The sequence below is a fragment of the Triticum urartu genome, chromosome 3A, assembly GCF_056163025.1.
Source record: "Triticum urartu cultivar PI428250 chromosome 3A, HENAU_Tu73, whole genome shotgun sequence".
Taxonomy (NCBI): Eukaryota; Viridiplantae; Streptophyta; class Magnoliopsida; order Poales; family Poaceae; genus Triticum; species Triticum urartu.
The window spans coordinates 512,790,726-512,806,815 of NC_141875.1; the positions used below are offsets into that span (position 1 = coordinate 512,790,726).

At 58.3% G+C, this 16,090-nt stretch overlaps 1 protein-coding gene across 1 annotated transcript in view; it reads left to right on the forward strand.

The window, feature by feature from the left end:
• Positions 1-1,052, forward strand: part of LOC147980319 (uncharacterized) — a 55,098-nt gene extending 54,046 nt beyond the window's left edge. Inside the window, exon 2 of the mRNA XM_087515556.1 lies at positions 560-1,052. Coding sequence (XP_087371682.1) covers positions 560-1,052 — 493 coding nt within the window. The remainder of the gene's footprint in view (positions 1-559) is intronic.
• Positions 1,053-16,090: the final 15,038 nt, after the last annotated feature.

A 16,090-nucleotide genomic window follows, 5' to 3' on the forward strand; every position in this document is an offset into this window, starting at 1 on the left:
CGTCTAGGCCGGATGGTAACAGGAGGCCGGGGACACGATGTTTTACGCAGGTTTGGGCCCTCTTGATGGAGGTAAAACCCTACGTCCTGCTTGATTAATATTGATGATATGGGTAGTACAAGAGTAGATCTACCACGAGATCAGAGAGGCTAAACCCTAGAAGCTAGCCTATGGTATGATTGTTCTTCGACCTATGGACTAAAACCCTCCGGTTTATATAGACACCAGAGAGGGCTAGGGTTACACAGAGTCGGTTACAATGGTAGGAGATCTACATATCGTATCGCCAAGCTTGCCTTCCACGCCAAGGAAAGTCCCTTCCGAACACAGGACGAAGTCTTCAATCTTGTATCTTCATAGTCCGGGAGTCCGGCCGAAGGTATAGTCCGGCTATCCGGACACCCCCTAATCCAGGACTCGCCAGCCACGCTTCCACTCGGCAGAGGTGCTGCTGGAGTTCATTGTCTAGTCGCGGGATCCGGTCGACAACTGGCTCCAGCTTCCGCACTTCTTCGTCGATGAGCTGCCGGCCTCTGGTCTAGGCGGGCTCTGGCTGCAGCAGGGCTTCTTGGGTCGCGGTTGAAGTCTCCACCGCGGGCAACATAGCTCTGGCCTGCGGTTGGCAGATGTTCGCCCGCGCACGCGGCCTGGGCAGGCGGTGCACCCTCCATTTCAAGTATGACGGTGATGCGACCGTCTATGTGAGGGTGTTTAGGGAAGATGGTCGTCGCGCCGGGTGCTTCCCCGAGATGAAGGACGGCGAGGAGGTGCTCGGTCTCGGCGATGGCCGTGATGAGGGCGAGCCCGCCGGCCGCGCCTCGTCTAGCTACGGTGGCTCTTCTCTTGGCGAAAGCTCTAGCAGCGGCGGCTACGACCAGCCGCCACGCCGCCGCGCTCGCTTCGAAGGTGGTAGCGGGTCGTCTCGTCGCCGTGTCTCCGTGAAGCGTGAGGAGGGATCCGGCAAAGCTCGGGATGTCGCTGGAGGCCTACCCCCGTGGTTCACTACAACGCCGCTTTTGTTTTGTTCCTCTTTTTTTCCTGCATCAAAATGAAACCAGTATGGGCCCGGAGGTGCGTGTATCGAACTGTGATTCCTCAATCATTACGCTATGCTTGTTATTTCTGTGCCGTGTCATTATTTTGTGCGGAGATAACTTAGCCTGGTGTGTTCGGGGCAGCCTCTTCTTCACGAGGCACTTGTTTCCTCGTGCCCGTCTTGGCTTAGTGGTTTCCCAGGAACTACAAAAAATTTATTAGGAAGCTCGCTAGGAGACTTATCGTTCACCCGAGCCTTGACCCAGCGCTTCATATCGTGGTACCCGAGGGGCGCGGATTAGGAGAGATGTGCCGGTTTGTGGGCTCGAACGAGTGTGCCTCGCGAGAAAGCAGACCAAAGGCAGAGAGAAGGACCAAAACAGGAGGAAGAAACCCTCGCGAAGGCGCCTGCCTAGCCCCCGCGAGGTATGCGAGAGAGAGAGAACACAAGCGAACTGGATTCAAAAAAGGCGGCAAAAGGCGATGGAACCAAATCAGCAAGGAACGCTAGAAGCAAACTTCGATTAAGAGAAGGCGAGCCAACTACAGAAAGCAAATGAAAAGTCGCGTCCGGCACCTAGTCTAGTCTTCAAGTCTTCTCACCAGCGCGGAGCTAAGTGCTTCCACTAGGCGTGGGAGGGAGCCCCCGAGGCCCGAGGGAGGCACTCTTGAGACTCCGGGGCGTGTACAACCCCACTCATTATTACGTGAGAGTGTCACGGGCGGCGATTCTTCACAGGCACCGGGTCTTCTTCACAGGCACTGGGCCTTTCTTCACAGGCACTGGGCCTTGCTTCATGGGTAGAACTTCCGGATGTGCTGGATGTTCCAGGCGTTCTGGATGGGTACCCCGTCCTGCGTCTCCAGGCATGCGGCGCCAGGCCTGGAGACATGGACAACCCTGAACGGGGACTCCCACATGGGTGACAGTTTGTGCAACCCTTCCCTGGAGAGGACCCGCCTCAGGACGAGGTCGCCCACCCCGAGCGTCCCGGAGCGGATGTTGCGGCAGTGGTACCACCGTAGCGCCTGCTGGTACCTTGCCGCCCTCAGTGCAGCTTCGCGACGTCATTCCTCCCCCAGTACGAGTTCCATCCCCCGCGTGGCGTCCTGCTACGTTTCATCAAACACCAGGACCTGTGCGGAGCGATGCTTGACCTCGTGAGGGAGGACCGCTTCGGCTCCATAGACAAGGAAGAATGGGGTGTCGCCCGTCGGCTTAGTGGCAGTGGTGCGGATGGACTACAACATGTACTAGAGCTCGTCGTGCCAGCCCCTGCCGCAGGCCTCGAGCTTCTTCTTGAAGGTCCTGGTCTTGAGGCCTCTCAGGACCTCCGCATTGGTGCGTTCAGTCTGGCCATTGCTCCTGGGGTGCGCCACCGAAGCGTAGCAGATCTACGTTCCAAGGTTAGCACAGTATGTTTTGAAGAGGTTACTGGTGAGCTGCGAGCCGTTGTCGCTGATGATGCGGTTGGGGACCCCGAAACGGCTCACGAGGCCCTTGATGAACTTAACCGCGGAACCAGCTGGGATGGTGCGGACGGCTTCCACTTCCGCCCACTTGGTGAACTTGTCGATGGCGACGTAGAGGTAGCGGTAGCCCCCTGGCGCTCGGGGGAATGGGCCCAAGATATCCAGCCCCCAGACCATGAACGGCCATGTGAGCGGTATAGTCTAGAGGCCCTGAGCTGGCTGATGGATCTGCTTGGCGTGAAACTGGCAAGCTTCACACGACTTCACCATCTCAGTTGCGTCGTTGAGTGCCGTGGGCCAGTAGAATCCACTGCGGAACACCTTGCCGACGAGAGTCCGTGACGATGAGTAGTGTCCGCAGTCCCCGCTGTGTATGTGAATCAACAACTCCTTCCCCTGGTCCCTGGAAATGCAATGCAACGAAACATCATTTGATCGCTTCCTGTACAACTCACCGTCCTGGATGCAGTATGTCGTGGCTTGCCGGGCCACGTGCTCTGCGTCCTCTTCCATCTCCGGTAGCGCCCCTTGCATCAGATATTCCTTGAATTCCTTAATCCAACTTCCCTCTTGAGGCACGAGCGCCAAGAGCAAGCGAGCTCCTGAGGTTGGGCCACAAGCTAGGGCTCCCGTGGCAGGCAGTTTTGGGAGCTCCTCCCAAGGCTGTGTCGTTCTTGAAAGTGGTGGCATCGCTGACGGCTTGAAGAGCCACTCCTCGAAGACGCCAGGCTCCTGGGGCTACCGCTTGGATGCCCTCCTGGTGATGTCGTCGTCTTCGTCGTTGGTGCCACGGGGCACATGCTGCACCTCCAGGCTAGGAACTGCTTTTCCATCTTACGTACTTCTGTGAGGTACGCCTCCATGTGCTCGTCCTTTAGCTTGTACACTTTGTTGGAGAAGTTGACAAGGAGCTGTGAGTCACCCCTAACGGTGAGGCACTTCACCCCTAGAGTTGTTGCGGCCTTCAGGCCAGCTATGAGGCCTTCATATTCTGCGATGTTGTTGGAGACCTTCTCGCCCTACTGAAAGCAGAGCTGCACATCATAGTAGAGCTTTTCCTGCGTGGGCGAGATGAGTACTGCTCCAGCCCCCGTGCCCTGGTGTGCGAAGGCACCATCGAAATACATGACCCATCCATCGGGCGCCTTACTTCCTGGCTAGGTGAACCGGTCCTCGCCTACTTCCAGCGCTGGGGCATTCGTCCATTCCGCCACGAAGTCAGCGAGTGCGGCTCCCATGATGACCCTAGTGGTGCTGAACTCCAACTGGAATGCCTGCAGCTTGATTTTCCACTCGGCGACCCTTCCGGCGGAGTTGGGGCTCCTGAGCACCCTCTCCAATGGGTAGGACAAGACGACTTTGATGGGGTGGCCCTGGAAGTAGTGCCGCAACTTGCGCAAGGCCACCAGGAACGCGAGCAAGAGCTTCTGAGGCATGGGATAGCGTGCCCTCATGTCCCGCAACACCGTGCTGACGAAGTACACCGGGTGCTCGACGAGGACCGGCGTGTTGGTGAGGCTCGCGTCTTGTGCAAGCTGGGGTGCCTCCTGAGGTGGTGGGACCCCTGGTGCCTGGTCGCTTGCGGGAATCTCTACGGTGTCATCCTACCGAGATTGGTCTTCTATCGCTGCCGCTATGGCTCTTGCTGCGCCTTCCTGATCTTGTGTCATCTCGGCTGGCGACGTAGCTTGGTGTGGCGCACTCTTGGCCTGGTGCTCCTCCCGAACCTCCACTAGCGCAGCGCTGGCGGAGTATGGGGTGGCGGCAAGATAAAGTACTAGAGGCTCGAGAGGCCGTGGCTCCACCAACACCGGTGGGCTGGTCAGGTATCTCTTGAGGTCTTGGATGGCTTGGTCGGCCTCCGGAGTCCAGTCGAACGGGCCCTTCTTCTTCATCAGCTTGAAGAAGGGTAAGGAGCGCTCTCCCAGATTCGAGATGAAGCGCCCCAATGCTGTCACCCGGCCACCCAGCTTCTGCATTTCCTTGAGGGTCTGCGGCGGGCTCATGCCCTCAATGGCCTTGATCTTCTCCGGGTTCGCCTCGATCCCTTTGTGTGAAGCGAGGAGTCCCAGCAACTTGCCGGAAGGGACACCGGACACACACTTTTCCGGGTTAAGCCGCAAGTTTACCTGGCGCAGGCTCTCGAAGGTCTCCTCCAGGTCTTGGATCAAGGTTCTCGCCTCCCGAGACTTCACCACAATGTCATCGACGTAGGCCTCCGTGTTTCTCCCGAGCTGCCGCCCCGAAGCAATGTGCATCAGCCGTTGAAAGGTCGGACCCGCGTTGCACAGTCCAAAGGGCATGCAGGTGTAGCAGTACACCCCACACGGGGTCAGGAAGGCTGTCTTCTCTACATCTTCCACCGCCATCTTGATTTGCTGATACCCTGAGAACGCATCCAGGAAGCACCGTAGGTCGCACTCGGCGGTGGAGTCGACCATCTTGTCGATGCGTGGGAGAGGGAACGGATCTTGAGGGCACACCTTATTGAGGTTGGTGAAGTCGACACACATTCGCTCCTTCCCGCCTTTCTTTGGCACCACGACTGGGTTCGCCAGTCATTCAGGGTACCTAACCTCATGAATGGCACCTGCTGCCTCCAACTTGCGGGTCTCTTGGACGATGAAGGCATGCTTCTCCGTGGATTGCCGCCTTGCTCGCTGCTTCACAGGGCGCACATTGGGGCACACCCTTAAGTGGTGCTGAATCACCTCTCTCGGGACCCCCACCAGCTGATTGGGCTCCCATGCGAAGATGTCCTTGTTCGCGCGCAAGAACTTCACCAATGCTTCCTCTTAGCTGGAGTTGAGGCCAGCACCTATGGTGAAGGTGGCTCCTGAGGAGCCATCCTCGTCGACTGGCACCTACTTGGTTTCTGCCTTGTCTTGGGTGAACAGCTGGTTCTTCTTGGTTGGCGCAGCCTCCTTGGCCTCGGGGGCACCGGTGCCGATGGGCTGCACCATCGCAGTGGCCCTGAAGGCAAGTTTGAGCGCCGTCACGGCCTCCTTGGTGTTCCCCTTCACGGTGAGGACACCTTTGCTTCCAGGCATTTTCATGAGGTTGTAGGCTGGATGAGTCGCCGCCATGAACTGGGCCAGAGCTGGGTACCTGAGGATGGCGTTGTACGGGAGGCCGATGCGGGCGATGTCGAAGTCGACCAGCTCGGTGCGGTAGTTGTCGCGCGTGCCAAAGGTGATGGGAAGGCAGATCTTCCCCACTGAGCAGGCAGCGCCGCCACCAACTCCTGAGAAAGGCTTGCTGAGGCTGCCTCCATGGAGAGCAAGTTGAGGCCAGCACCGCCATCAATGAGGGTCTTGGTGACGGCCATGTTGCAGATGGTGGGCGTGTAGAGCATCAGAAGCATGCCCGAGCCGGTGGTGGTGACGGGGTGGTCTTCTGTCGGGGGTTGGGTGCGACATATGCCAAAGGATGGCTTATCATGGTGGGGGCGAGTAGAACATCGCCGGTGCCTCCGCATGATCACTATGGCAAAGTGTTTACACGATTTCTCCTTGAGCTATTTTCTGGAGGTAGGAGAGGGCAAGGCTAGCTCTCTCCCTCCTAGATGATCTGGTCTAGAGCTAATGGATTCCAACCCTTTTCATGGTGCCCTGGGGGTTTTATATAGGCCTACCACCCAGGGGTACAATGGTAATCCGGCTGGACGCGGGCCCAGCCGTCAATGCCTCCGGCCTTCGTCTTCTCCGCCGACTGGCTAGGTACAGAGCCGACAGGCCGCGTCCGCCGCGGGCGGGTCTAGCCAGCTGCTGATTACTGTAGCCGTGCTTCTGATGACGCGGGCTTGGTCATGGAGTCATGGCAACAGCCCCGCCACCTAGCGGGCGATCACTATTTCCACTCTCCATCACATCTGATTAAAGGCGCGTGGGCCCCGGGGAGGGTCTGGCCGACTCTCGGGGGCCGACTGGTGGCGCACTTGCCATCTCCTAGGGTCCCACTGGCTGGTGGGACCCGCCGCCCCAGGGTCGTACAGACAAGCCGTCGTGGGCGCAGGATTCGGTCCTTCGGTGCTGATGTCAGGGGCGGCATGGCAACAGTGCGACGCCGCACGGAGATCTCCTCGGGTACGGCGTGTTGTGGCCATGCCTGCCCCTGGTAAGGGGCGGGAGCGGGCTTTACTGTAGCCACTCCCCGGTCCTGTCCCTCCCGATGAGGATATGGGGTTTGTTGGAGTTGCGGTCCGACTCCCAAAGGTCGGCTTCTTGGGAAGTCGGTAGTCAGGAGTCGGCTTATCCTGAAGTCGTTCCTGGGACTCGGCCGTGAGTGGCTAGTCGGTTGCCTTGCCGCCGACTTCTCTAAAGGCGGCTCCGTGTCCTAGGATCTTGAGGGGTGCAGCCTGCCCCGATGTCTTGAAAGGTTCTGGGGCTCGGGTTAGCCTACCCGTGGCCCATTACTCCGACAGTAGTCCCCGAAGCTGATGAGGCGCCGCGGACGATCGGCCGAGAAGCCTCAGCAGTTTCTCTTTCCGGGTGCTCGACACATGGTTCTTGCTTGATTTCCGCCGGGCCGGCTAGAAGGAGTCGGGCCCGCCCAACTCTAACTTGCACAGTATTTCGAACGTCATGGCGGGATCCAAGTAGCGTGCCGGCAAAGCTTCCAGGCCGCCGCCCGTTCCGGGCCCGTCACGTGGCAACGCACGGCCAGGCCAGTCTGCCAGCCTACGTGCATGACAGGACAGGCCCGTAGGAGGGGCCCGCCATTACCGCGCCTCGGCGCTTGAGCGGATCCACTGTGGCCCGTGCGGACGGTTGGGATTCTTCTGAAGTTACTGCCCGCAGTAACTTAGTCGCGGAAACGTGGGGGTCGTCGGGTCGTGGGCGCAGTAAATCCCATGACTGCCCCCCTGCTTCGCAGCCCATGAGGCTATAAGTAGGGGGGAGGAGGGGGGCAAGGTAGAGCACGCGCGCCCCTCCTTCCCACTACTCCTTGCTCTTCTTCTTCCTCGCCCCGCCGTGCGCCCAAGCTTTGACGAACGTCGCGGCGATCAGCTCACGATGAGTTCTTCTTCTGCCGCCGCGCCTCCCTCGGTGCGTTCCGGCACCTGGGACGGCTCAGAAGTTCACGACGACCACATCGAGTTCCTCCGCAAGACTCGTCGGCTCCCCGGCGAAGATTACGTGTGGGTGCGTCTTGCGCCGAGGGAGGAGATTTCCCCAGCGCCGGAGGAGGGCGAGTGGGTCATCTTCCGCTCGCACTGCCTGCGCGGATTGGGGCTGCCGGCGAGCAGCTTCTTCCGCTCTTTTCTGGAGTTCTACGGCCTCCAGCCGCACCACCTCACGCCCAACACGGTGGTGCTGCTGTCCGCCTTCGTGACCTTGTGCGAAGGCTTCCTCGGAGTCCTCGCCACCCTCGAGCTTTGGGGGGAGTTCTTCTACTCCAAGCTCGGCACCCAGGCTGCAGGCATGCCGGCTCAATGCAGAGCGTTCATCGCCGGGCGGAGATCGGGAGCCGACAACCCCTTCCCCACCATTAAGTTGATAAAGTCGGTGAAGATGTGGCAGTGATCGTACTTCTATGTCAAGAGCGTCTTCGCGAGGGGCGATTGGGTCAACCTGCCGGCTTTCGAAGCCGGCCCGCCGGCTAGGAGACTGCCCAACTGGTCGTACCGGGCCAAGTCGCTGACACCTACGGGAGCCGGTGCCGTCGCGCAACTCCGAGTGCTAGCACAGTCGGAGGGCTTGACTGGTCCAGACCTGCTGGCCGCCTTCGTGGCGCGCCGAGTTCTCCCGCTCCAAGGTCGCCCCCACATGATATGCCAAATGAGCGGGCACCGTGACCCGAGTCGGATGTGCACCAAGGACATGCCTCATGAGGAGGTGGCCTACATGGTGAACTACCTCTCGGATAGCAAGCTCCTGGAGGACTGGCGGTTTGGCAAGGAGCCGTACTCCCACGTCAACCCCCCAACCACAGTGAGTTGCCTTTTCTTTCTTTCTTTGGATTGTCTTCTTTCTTGCCGAGTTTGTTTTGCGTGGCCTGACCAGTCGGCTTTGGTCAGAAACCCCTTCTCCATCCACCAGCTGGCACCACGGGGCCGGCCCGCGAGTCCCTTGCCGACCGAGCAGAGAGCTACGTCAACGACCCCGATCTGGGAGCGGCAGCTTTGGAAGACGACGCGGAGGGAAGAGGCGGCCTGCGGCTCGGGGCCAGCCTAGAGGACTGGCCTAATGATGATGAGGAGGTTGCGCCCCGCCATCGGCCAGGAGCCAGCCACCCCGGCGCGGGCTCTTCTGCCGCGCCGGGTGCTCCAGGCGGCGGGAAGTAGCGTAGGGCCGTGCCGACCTTGTTCGGCAGTCGGCCGAAGAAGCCCAAGAGTTTGGCTGCGGCGACCCGGTGGGACGAGGCGGCTGCGAAGGCCATCCACTTCCATAAGGAAGTGAAGAAGCCGCCACTGGTCTCCGCGTGAGTATTCCGTCTCAACGCTTTATTTTTTCTTTGTGGCTTTGTGTGAGTCTTTGCTTCCCTTGCTTCAGGGCTCCCCTCACTCTTGAGAGGGTCATCGCCGCCTCCATCATGGGGTCAGCGGAGACATCCGCCTCCACTCGGCAGATTGACCCCGTCGCCGACCTCAAGGAGGCGATGGAGCGGAATGCACAGGAGAAGCGCAACGAGGAAGAGGCCGCCCGCCTGGAGAAGGTGGAGGCCTATAAGGCGGAGACCTCCGCCAAGAAGAAACTGGCCAAGGCCGAAGCCGTCGCCGCGACGAAGCGGCAGGCTGAGGAGGTCGCGCACTGCCAATCGGCAGTGTTCGTCACCCTGCTGAACTCTGCGCCACCGCCACCGGAGTTCACGGGGCAGACTTGGGAAGCCGGCGGCGAGAACCCCATCCTGGAGAGGGAAGGCGGCGACTCCTCCACGCTGGACGTGATCGTTCCGCTGCCACCTCCGCCGCCGTCTGGGGTCGCGCAAGGCGAACAGCCGGCGGACCCGCCGGTGCCGCCGACTGAAGATGAGGCCGTGGTGAGGCTATTCCTTCAAGTCAGCTCGCCAACGCGCCGCCATCTTGGGAAGGCGACTTCGGCGCCACGCCCCCTGGAGACCGGCGCCGCCAGCTCGACGATCCCGGACGCCGAAGCGACGAGTGCCGCGCCTATTGGGTGGGTGCGAGGAGGCGGCACAGGGCCGCTGAACCAGGTGCTTCTGGACGTCCATACGAAGCTGCGAGCTGAGGGCGACGCGATCCAGAATTGCACCAAGGCATACCTGGCGTCGCGAGCAGCCGTCCGGTTATGCTTTCTCTTTGGTCCTCTTTTTTTTGTTCCTCTCTGTGGGGGCGCGCCAGCGCACCCACTGGGTGTAGTCCCTGAGTTTCGGGTCGGCTGCTGAGCAGGCGGCCCGAAACTCCAATTGGTGAGTTCTGGGTACTTACTTTTGTCTGAAATATTTTGTCACGGGACTACCACAACCTCCGTGTTACTGCCTTCAACCGCAACATTGAAGAGCTGGGCAAGCGGACCACCGACTTGTCAGAGAGCCGGAGTGAGTCCTTTTTCTTCTTTGCGGGGGCGCGCTAGCGCACCCACGGGCTGTAGTCCCCGATATTCGGGCTGACTGTTGAGCAGTCGGGCCGGATCTCCCCGGCGACCTTCTTTACTGATGACTTAACGCCTTCTTTCTTCCTTCTCTTCAGAAGCCAACGCTGTTCTTCAATAGTAGCTGAGCGAAGCCAACTCTGCGTTGCGCGCCAAGGGGGAGGAGTGCAGCAAGCTCGCCACAGAGCACGATCTGCTGGCCACTCAATCGGCAGAGCAGAGGGAGCTACTTACGAAGACGCAGAAGGAGGCGGAAGAGGCGGAAACCGCCCTCCTGGCCGAGTTCACGAGCGAGTTCTCCTCCTGGACTGACAAAGAGGCAATGCTGGCCTCCAGCTTCCATGAGATTGAAGACATTGTTGATGGTGAGTTTCTTTACTTTCTTTCTTCGAGCTACCGATTATAAATCCTGCCGACTCCCGGTTTTTGACTTGTTTCTTCGTTTCTTCCGTCTTGGCAGACTTCTTCCCTGGGCACTCACAGGCCGCCATCCAAGCCATCGAGACTGACCGTGAAGGTCGGAGGGCGGAAGGTGCAGAGATCGCCGCCGACGCCCCCCAAACCCTTGATGAGCATATCCTGAGTATCGAGGCTCGCCTTCAGCTGACGCACCGGATGCTGCGCCGGCTTCAACGTGTCGGCGCCCAGGCGATTGCTGCCCTGTGGCCGGACATGCAAGCTCCGCGCACCCCCAGTCGGACTGCCGACTAGCTGGAGGTCACGGCTAGTCATCTTGAAGCCTGGAAAGGTTCCTCGGCTCGAGCTGGAGCGCGTCGGGCCTTGGAGTTCGTCAAGGCATGGCATCCGGGGCTAGACCTAGACCGGCTGGCCACACTCCGGTCAGAGTCCCAGCCGGAGCTGGTAGCTGCGAAAGACGCCCTCGTCAAGCGTGCAGCGGCGATCGCCGAGTACACCGACACTAGTATCTTTGTCCCCGAGCGGTCTGAAGACGGCGAGGAGGTACCGCCGGAGTGGTTTGGGATGAACCCAGACTACAGCGAGGACTCGGCGGAGGTGATCGGTTCCAGCGCCGAGGAGGAAGGTGAGGCGGAGGACGGAGGTGAAACGGAAGCACCAGAAGACGGAGCGGACGGCCAGCCTCAGCTCGACCGCGCCTCCAACAATGAGCCGCGTGCGACTGAGCCGACTGCCGCCGGAGGCGATCGAGCCGAGACTGCCCAGCCGGCCGCCCCAACGCCTAACGCTGCCGTCTCCTTCGACCCTCCGAATCCGTCTGCCGCATCTTAGGCCGCCGCCTTATCTTTATTTTATCTGCTTTAGTAGTCTCTGAAGAACTTGTTAATTCGCACAATTCCACCCGCGTGGTGTATTTTGAACTTCTGCTCGAAGATTCGGCCAAGGGCCTATGCTATGTAAATATTTATCCGAATTCTATCTTTTCTTGCTCATTGCTCTTTTGGCTTTTTTCCTTTGTCGCTTTCCCTTAGTTGCTTGTCTTGCCAGTCGGACAGCCGCTCTGCGGACTGCCGTTGGATCAAATGCTTGGCTACTTTGGGAAGGCAAGTACTTAGCCATTTTAGAGTTTTTTAGCAAGTTGAATAGAAGGCGGTGAGCCGACTGCTTAATAGTCGGTTTGCGAAAGAAAAAAGGAAGGCTGGAAGCCGGCTTAAGCTATGTTTTATGCTATGAGTCCTTAGCCATTTTTCATGCGAACGCCCATTCTACCTTACTCCTACCCACTGTACAGTCGCTCTGTGAGCTGCGGCTTCTGACAAGAGATGGCTTAGGCGCCACACACTACTTGTCCGGCTGCAGGAAGCATTTCATAGTGCAAGGCGGCAAGTCCCCGGGCCAACCTGTCGAGCCCGGTGCCAAGCGGCATAACAAAGAGTAACATACTCGTAGGCATAATTTTTATTAATTAGACAAAAGAGGGCAGTCCCCGAGCTCATCTCGGGGGGCCCGAAGTCTTGGTACTTTAATACAAAAGGTAGCATGGTACACACTGCATCAACTGTAAAATCTTTGGAGATTTGCATTCCATGGCCGCTCTGTCTCTTTGCCGGAGTCGTCCCTCTTGCGTGCTCGGGGCTTCTGAGCATCAATCAGGTAGTAGGAGTCGTTGCCCAGCACTTTGCTGATGATGAAAGGGCCTTCCCAAGGTGCCGACAGCTTGTGCTGGCCGGCTGTTTGCTGGATCAGCCGGAGCACAAGGTCACCTTCTTGGAAAGATCTTGGCTTGACCTTCCTGTTGTAGTATCGGCGCAGGCTCTACTGGTAGATGCTGGACCAGCTGAGTGCCAACAGCCGTCCCTCTTCCAGCAGATCGACACCGTCTTGACGTGCTTCTTCTGCTTCCTCCTCGGTGTACATGGTGACTCGCGGGGAGTCGAACTCTATGTCCGTTGGGATGACGGCTTCGGCACCGTAGACGAGGAAGAAAGGCGTGAAGCCGGTTGACTTGTTTGGAGTCGTGCGCAGACTCCAGAGGACGGCTGGCAACTCATCGAGCCAGCAGCCAGCCGAGCACTCCAGAGGCTCGACCAGCCGGGGCTTGATGCCGGACAGGATGAGGCCGTTTGCTCGCTCCACCTGGTCATTTGACTGTGGATGGGTGACGGACGCTAGGTCCAATAGGCTGCCCTGTGCTGCGCAAAAACGGGCCAAGGCGCCTTTGGCAAAATTTGTGCCGTTGTCGGTGATGATGTTGTGTGGTATGCCATACCGAATTGTGATATCGGAGATGAAAGTCACGGCAGTCGGACCGTTTAGTTTCTTGATTGGCTTCGGTTCTATCCACTTGGTGAACTTTTCCACTGCGACAAGTAAGTGAGTTAAGCCACCTCGTGTCGTCTTGAATGGTCCCACCATGTCTAGACCCCAAACTACGAAAGGCCAGGCAATGGGGATGGTCTTGAGTGCAGAAGCCGGCTGGTGCGTCTTGGAGCTGAACTTCTGGCACCCTTTGCATTTTTGGACCAATTCCTTGGCCTCTTCTAAGGCAGTCGGCCAGAAGAAACTGTGTCGAAATGCTTTTGCGACGAGTGCTCTTGAAGCCGCATGGTGGCCACACTCGCCTTGATGGATGTCTTTGAGAATTGCTTGGCCTTGCTCTGGCTCTACGCCGCGCTGGTAGACACCAGTGACGCTGCGCCTGACCAGCTCTCTGTTGACTATGGTGTAGGCTGCCACTCGGTGTCGTACTTGCCGAGCTGAGGTCTCATCAGTCGGCAGCTCTTTTCTCACCAGGAATTTGAGGATGGGCTGGGCCCATGATGGTGCTACTATTTCTTCGACTGCCAGAACTGTGACTTGGACGAGGGCGGTTGGGCTGGGAGGCGGCGGGTTGGAGTCAACAACCGCTTGCTGGGTTAATGAAGTCCCCCGGGCCGACTGGCATGGCTCTTGGGCCGAGTTCTGAAGTCTTCGAGCCCGCCGCCATAGTCCCCGGGCCGGCTTTGACTGTGGTGACTTTGGAGCCATCTGCCAAAATCCCGGTACCGTCTGCCGGGGCTCTGGAGTCGGATCCGACTTCTTTGGGAGGAGCCGACACGAAGATGGAGTCTGATTCTGGTGAAGGCTTGACAGACGGCTTGAGGAGGCGTTGAAGTGCGACGCCGGATGGTATTGCTTGGCGGGTAGAGCCGATTCGTGCCAAGGCGTCTGCTTGGTCGTTGTTGTTTCTTGGCACATGGAGGAACTCGCACCCCTTGAAATATCCACTGAGTTGCTGCACAAGGAAACGGTAACTTGCCATGTTTGCATCTTTGGCGTCCCAGTCACCAGACGACTGCTGGACCACTAAGTCCGAGTTGCCATAACACAGGATCTAGTGAATGCCAAGTTCTTTGGCAAGCCGGAGCCCGTGAATGAGCGCCTCGTACTCGGCGACGTTGCTGGAGGTGGCAAAATGGATTTGTAGTGCGTATTTGAGCTTGTCGCCTTTAGGGGAAGTGAGGACGACGCCGACTCCCAAGCCGGTGCGCATCTTGGAGCCGTCGAAGTGCATCCGCCAATGGGTGGAGTCAGGTGCTGGAGGTAGGTACTGGGTCTCGGCCCAGTCGACGAGGAAGTCGACCAGTGCTTGTGATGGCGGTGCGGGGCTGGTAGTGGATGGTGTAGGGAGCCAGCTCTATGGCCCACTTGGCCACTCGGCCAGAAGCATCTCGGCTTCTGATGATCTCGGCAAGTGGGGTCATGCAGACCACAGTGATTGGATGCTCTTGAAAGTAAGGCTTCAATTTCTTGTCGGTAAAGTGTACGCCATAGCACATCTTCTGGTAGTGGGGGTAGTTCTGCTTGGAGGCCGACAGTACTTCGCTCAGGTAATATACCGGTCTTTGGACTGGTAGTGCCTTGCCTTCCTCCTTGCGTTCCACCACAATGACCGTGCTGACTACCCGGCTGGTGGCGGCGATGTACAGGAGCATAGGTTCCTTAGGAGTCGGAGCCGCCAGAACGGGTGGAGTAGTCAGCATCTTCTTCAACTGGAGAAAAGCTTCGTCCACCTTGTGGTTCCATTCGAAGAAAGTGGTCTTCTTCATGAGTTGGTATAAGGGGAGAGCTTTCTCGCCCAGCCGACTGATGAATCGGCTGATGGACGCCAAGCAGTCGGTGAACTTTTGTACGTCCAGCAGTTGGCTGGGTACCTCCATCCTCTCAATGGCCTTGATCTTTACAGGGTTGCATTCTATGCCGCGTTCGGAGACCAGGAAGCCAAGGAGTTGGCCGGCCGGTACTCCGAAGACGCACTTCTCGGGGTTGAGCTTGATCTGGAATCAGCGCAGGTTCTCAAAGGTCTCCTTGAGGTCTTCCAGCAGTGTTCCACGCTTTTCCGTCTTCACCACCACATCGTCCACGTAGACATGGGCGTTTCTCCCGAGCTGCTTGAGGAGGCACTTCTGCATGCAACGCTGAAAGGTGGCGCCGGCATTCCTCAAGCTGAACATCATGGTGAGGTAGCAGAAGGCTCCAAACGGCATGATGAAGGCGGTCTTCAATCTGTCAGCCGGGTTCAGCTTGATCTGGTGATATCCTGAGTATGCATCCAAAAAGCTCAACAGCTCGCATCCGGCGGTGGAGTCTATCACCTGATCAATTCTAGGTAGAGCAAACGGGTCCTTGGGCAGGCCTTGTTGAGGCTCGTGTAGTCAATACACATTCGCCACTGCTTGTTCTTCTTCAGTACCAGGACAGGATTGGCTAGCCACTCTGGAAAGAATACTTCCATAATGAAGCCGGCCGCTAGGAGCCGGGCTATTTCAACTCCGACAACTCTTCTCTTCTCTTCTGATAGGCGGTGCAGGGGCTGCCTAACCGGCTTTGCATCAGATCGGACATGTAGCTTGTGCTCGGTGAATTCCGTCGGTACACCTGGCATGTCTTTGAGGGACCATGCGAAGATGTCCCGATTCTCACGGAGGAAATCGATGAGCTCGCCTTCCTATTTGCTGTCGAGGTTTGCGCCTACGACAGCATACCTCTCTGGGTGCTCCGGATCCAAGGGTATCTTCTTTGTCTCCTTGGCCGGCTTGAACGAGCCCTCAACCTCCGACTCCTTTGGGTTAGGCGATACCTCTGGCTGCTTGCCGGCCATCGCCACAACCCGTTCAAGGAGCCGCTTCTCGGCCATGATCACGAGGGACTCAGCTAGCCGACTGCTCTTAGCCGCACAGGCAGATGACTTCCGGTAGTTGCCGACTATGGTCAGAATCCCCCTGGAACTGGGCATCTTCATTTTGAGGTAGGCGTGGTGGGGGACCACCATGAACTTGGCCAAGGCGGGTCGGCCAAGTAGTGCATGGTATGGGCTCTCAAGGTCCACCACCTCAAACGAAACTGACTCTCGGCGGAAGTGGTCTTTGTCTCCGAAGAGGACATCCATCAGGATCTTGTCGATTGGTGAGCAGGAAAGCCCAGGAACAATGCCGTGGAACACAGTCCGGCTGTTCTGAAGCTGTCTTTGCTTGATTACTAATTTCTCCATGGTGTCCTTGTACAGGATATTAATGTTGCTGCCTCCGTTTATCAGAACTCGTGAGAAACGAGCAGCTCGTCTATCCGTGGCA